We start from the raw sequence: 5344 nt of genomic DNA, 5'->3' as shown, positions 1-5344 counted from the left end.
TGCCTGAAAATCATACTCAACGAGATATGAATGAAGATTTTAAGACAAGTTGTTTCTATACATTGAACCAAAGAAATAAATGGCATCCACTTTCATACTACAAACAAACCTTAAAGGTTGCGCTAGTTTTATGTTTGATGAAGTCATTCCAATCATGCATTGAAGAAATGTTATCCGGTTTGAGTTTATTCAACTCCTCGTCATTTGAGGCTTCCCCAATCTTACTCACTAGGCGAGATTTGCTTGCTCTCCATATTCCACCCATCTTTTGGAATAAAAATTTCTTTTGCCATTCATCAACATTATATCGTGCCTGAATAATAAAAGCAATTAGGTAGTGATCATATAAAACTCATTATATAAATATATAACTATAAATTACATACTTGAATAGAATGCCACAATATTTCTTTTTGTCTCGTTGAAATTTTCTTCCAAGTTTCAACATTCACTGGCACCACTTCTCTGACTAATGTACCCAAGAATGAGGACAACCCAACTGATGTTTCTCCAATAGGTTGTCCATATCCATTGTACCTTATATCTAGTTTCATTTCTGGCTCCATAGCTATTGTTTGCATCTTCGTACGACCTCTAGTCTTTTTGGGACTTGGTTCCTTCGTATGAACTTCCTCACAATCCACATTTTCATTTTCTTCCAACTGAGATTCAACCTCTTCAACGGGTAATTTACGAACAGCTGATCTAGTACAACCAGCAGGTGAGTCTAACGGCCTATTTGGTGGTCTTTTAGACTGTGGATGAATGGTTGCATTAACATGTGAAGATGGAAGTGGAGTAGTAGCTTCCTCAGGAAGTGGGTCAGGAAGAGGTGATGTTTCCCTAATCTCTTTCTCTCTCAAATGAAGAGCTTCTCCTTCATTCTCCTCGTCATCAGTAGAAGGTTTAGTTAAGTCCATACTGAATGACTTTGCAAATCTCCATGATGTTTTGACCAAGGTTCGATCTGATCGTCGCCGTTCTAATATATGTGTTGTGGAACGAGGTTTTTTCAATTTCTTACCAACGGTTTGTCCACTTTTTTCCTTCTCAAAATCCTAAAACATAAAGCATTGAAATTAATATAATAATATATGTACATATATGATATTTTCTATCTAAATATATATTTAAAGATAACTTACATGCATATTTGACTTCATGTCTTAGTCAATGGTTGAAGCTCCTCGACTCAAATAGTTCACACACAACCTGAAAATAAAAATACACTAGCATGCATAGTGATGGTTCAAGTCTAAAATATATGTAAAGCGGTACAAGTCATAGAATAAAGAGAACACTTATATATATTGATTATCCATATAAACTATCTGTAGAATGTTACAAATTGAAATAGTTCATAATGCACACAACCTAGCAATTATCTGTACATATTTAGAAAATGAATGGCTAACACTACATTCATAAAAAACCAACTAATATTATAAAATGAATGGCTAGCACTATATTCACAAAAAAAGCCAAAAGTGACGTGTTAGTGCATATTTACAAAATAACTTTAAGTCATAAGTTATCATAATAAGATGCCTTCACAATCGTCCCGTGAATTGTTGCGACATTCAAACTCATCATCAATATCATCAAGCGCTAGGGAGGATCCGTCAATCACAAAGCTTGTATCAACATTCTCATCATATTTGTCTAATTCATGAAATCCTCTCGGTAGTGCTTTCAATACAACATACCAAGGAGAATTGTCATTTTCTCTTGCATAAAAAACTTGTTTAGCTTGTGATGCAAGAATGTATGGCTCGCTTGAGAATTGACTTTGGTTTTGATGCAAATTAACAAGTGTAAATCCATCGTCAACTTTAACACCATTATGGATTTTTGCCCAATCACACTTAAACATTGGAAGTCGGTAGACATAGTAATCTAATAAAATTATTTTGGTTAGGACTCCATAATATGTAACCACATCAAACTTTGGAGATCCATCTCCATCACTTGATCTACATATTGAACTTGCATCAATTGAAACACCACTATTTTGAGTCGATCTTTCTATGCTTTTAATATGGAACCGTTGACCATTTATAATATAACCTAAAAATGACATTGCGGTCTTGCGTGGTCCATTTGCAAGCCATTTCAATATATCTGAGTCTTTTCTGTTACCAACATCCAATGAAATCTGTTCCAATGAAAAGCTATATATTTAGATGAATTCATGATTGAGACCAATACCATAAGTAAGCAAAACATTACCTTCTCTTTCAACCAAATAGGAAATTGTTCTGAGTGAACCTTCATTACTTGAGTGTCATCATTTGCAAGTCTTTTATTTGAAAGGATCAACTCGTTCCTATGCATTCTAAAATATTTGATGTATCACTAATTAACATTCGAATACAATCTTCAAAGGATGATAAATAGTGTATAATTGATACATCACTCACTCTATGTATGGTTCAACTGCTTTTGTGTTGAACAAGACATATTGATGTGCAAGGTTGAGCACTTCATCAGATAATGTAATTTCCTTTCCAGTAGATATTGGACGTCCTTCGAGAATGATATCATTGTTAAATTCTTCATTCCGACGTTGTTTATCATCAAGTCTTGTTGAACCTTGAACACAATTCTTATAAAAGAGGATGCATTCTTCGGCTAAATAACGCTCTACAATGCACCCTTCTGGACGTGACTGATTTCTAACAAACCCTTTTAGAGTCTTCATGTACCTAAGGTTAATATCATAACTATTATAAGATACTTAAGACGTTTAGCTGTATGTTACCTATAATAATGTATGTTATGAAAATAACATACCTTTCGAATGGATACATCCAACGAAATTGAACGGGTCCACACAAACGAACTTCACGACCCAAATGAATGACCAAATGAGTCATGATGTCAAAGAATAAAGGAGGAAAATACCTCTCAAAAAGGCATAGTGTTTCGATTACCTCCTTTTCAATTTCCAACATACTTTCTCGATCAATTACACGTTGGCAGATTTTATTAAAGAATCCACAGATTCGTGTTATTGAATGTTTCGGGCCCTTTGGAAGCATTCCCCTAATGACAACCGGTAGAAGTTGTTGCATTAGCACATGATAGTCATGAGATTTTAATTCCATTACTTTGGTTTCCTCCGCTGAAACACAGTTAGAAATGTTTGAACTATAACCATCAGGTACTTTCAACTCGTATAACCTCTTGCAAAACAGTTGTTTCTCTAATTTAGACAAAGTGTGTAAAGCTGGAGGAAGGTATACTCGACTCTCGCGTTCTACTGGGTGTAAGTCATGTCGTATATTCATGTCTTGCAAATCTTTACGAGCATTGTATCCATCTTTTGATTTTCCATTAATATCCAACAATGTGCCTATTATGCTCTCACATACATTTTTCTCAACATGCATGACGTCTAAGTTGTGACGTAATACAAGTTCCTACATTAGCGTAAAACACGTCAGTGCATTACCTAATGTACAATGGAAGACTAGTCAATTAAACGACATTAGTGACAAAATGTACGTACCTTCCAATATGGTAAGTCAAAGAAGATGGATCGTTTTTTCCACATTCCTTTCAACTCTTTTTGTCTCTTTCGTTTTTTCTTATCAACTTTTCCAAAGAAATTTTGAAAATCTTTAAGTTGGGTATCGATTGCATTCCCATTTGCAATCCTAGGAACTTGTCGGTCTTCAACTTTGCCATCAAACCACGACTTCTTTTTTCTATATGGATGAGATGGAGGTAAAAAGCATCTATGACCCATATAGACTAATTTCTTACTGTGGTACAACCACTGAGAATGTGTGTGCTCCCCACAAATTGGACAAGCCGTCTTACCCTTCGTTGTACACCCAGCAAGATTTCCATAAGCAGGAAAGTCATTGATTGTCCATATAAGCACAGCTCTCAAATTGAAGTTTGATTTGCTAACTACATCGTAAACTTCAACTCCATCCCATAACAATTTCAAGTCATCAATTAATGGTTGCAAGAAAATGTCAATGTCATTGCCAGGCTGTTTAGGACCAGGAATCAGTAAAGTTAGCATTATATTTTCTTTCGACATGCATAACCAAGGAGGTAGGTTGTATGTCACAAGCATGACTGGCCAACAACTGTATCGACTACTAAGATTAGAGAATGGGTTGAAACCATCGGTTGCAAGACCGAACCTCAAGTTTCGTGGATCATTCGAAAAGTCGGGCCACTTTGCATCAATTGAGTCCCATGAAACAGAATCAACTGGATGACGCATCTTCCCATCACTATTTTTATGGTTCATATGCCATGTCAATAATTCAGCTACATCATGCATTTGGAACATTCGTTTCAATCTTGGGATCAACGGAAAGTATCTTAATACTTTTGTTGGAACACCCCGTTTCATTCTTTTCGTGCGTTTATCCACCTTCCATCAAGAATGTTCAAAAATTGGGCATGTCTCTAAATCTTTATTCTCTTTCGTAAACAAGCAACAATCATTTTCACAAGCATGAATCTTTTCATATCCTAGATCAAATACTTTTAAGAACTTCTTTACTTCGTAAGTAGATTTTGGGATAACATTGTTAGGGGGTAGCATATCGTGCAACAGCTCTAAAAGGCTTGTGAAACTTTTATCGGTCCAATCGTTCGTAGCCTTTATCTTATATAAAGATACGACAGCTGACATTCTTGTATATTTTGTACAATGAGGATACAAGGAAGTGTTTGCATCTACGACCTTTTCATTAACATCATCGTTTACGCATGGTTCATCAACCTTTTCGTCGCTCATGAAAGAAGTGCTACAAAAGGGTTGACCATCAAACATACACTTTACTGGCACTTCTTCACCATGATGGTACCAAAACCTATAAGCAGGATCCATTCCTTTTATAACCAAATGTTCATATACAACATCAAAGGTTTGATGATTCATGTTCCTACATGTCTTGCATGGACACGGAATTTTGTCTATTCCACCCAACATGTTCTCTACTTGTTTCACAAAGTTCCATGCTCCCTTTAGATATTCCTTGCTTGCTCTATTAAAAAGACCCAACTTTGCAATTAATATAACTAAATATATTAATCTATTTTAGTTACTTAAAAAATTGACATTCCCTTACCTGTTCAAATGAACCCAATCTTTTTGAAACATTATATCTTCAACTTATTGCTACAATATTAATGTGAAATGTAATTAAGAACCAACTCTACCTAAGGTGAAATTGAAGCTAAAATTTGCAATGACTACAAATTGCATTTTAGTACTAAAACATGTCACTAAAACTATCAATCATATGAATGATAACAATATGCAAAATCAATATAGCGGGGTATACGAGAACTAAGAATCATGCTAAGGTCAGCT

The 5344-nt window shown here is 35.1% G+C and overlaps 1 protein-coding gene across 1 annotated transcript; it reads right to left on the bottom strand.

Annotated features, from left to right (window-relative positions):
* Nucleotides 1–1534: 1534 nt before the first annotated feature.
* On the bottom strand, nucleotides 1535–4303 carry LOC127150718 (uncharacterized). Its single transcript, XM_051089220.1, has 5 exons — nucleotides 3512–4303; nucleotides 2794–3422; nucleotides 2421–2705; nucleotides 2230–2335; nucleotides 1535–2155 (listed from the first exon to the last, which is right to left on the bottom strand). The coding sequence occupies exons 1-5, from the start codon at nucleotides 4301–4303 to the stop codon at nucleotides 1535–1537; spliced, it is 2433 nt and encodes an 810-aa protein (XP_050945177.1).
* Between the last annotated feature and the right edge of the window lie 1041 nt (nucleotides 4304–5344).

Source organism: Cucumis melo, chromosome 8 (assembly GCF_025177605.1).
Source record: "Cucumis melo cultivar AY chromosome 8, USDA_Cmelo_AY_1.0, whole genome shotgun sequence".
In the NCBI taxonomy this organism is placed as follows: Eukaryota; Viridiplantae; Streptophyta; class Magnoliopsida; order Cucurbitales; family Cucurbitaceae; genus Cucumis; species Cucumis melo.
Note: the sequence above shows the minus strand (reverse complement) of the source record. Positions and strands in the feature narration are given on the sequence as shown.

Bases quoted from the DNA above. Each gene is read 5' to 3' on its own strand.
- LOC127150718 (XM_051089220.1), bottom strand. From the start codon at position 4,303: ATGCATGATGTAGCTGAATTATTGACATGGCATATGAACCATAAAAAT. The intron at 2,706-2,793 runs GTATGTTATTTT...TATTAACCTTAG, and splicing joins TGGATGTATCCATTCGAAAG to GTACATGAAGACTCTAAAAG. The intron at 2,156-2,229 runs GTAATGTTTTGC...TCATTGGAACAG, and splicing joins CTATTTGGTTGAAAGAGAAG to ATTTCATTGGATGTTGGTAA.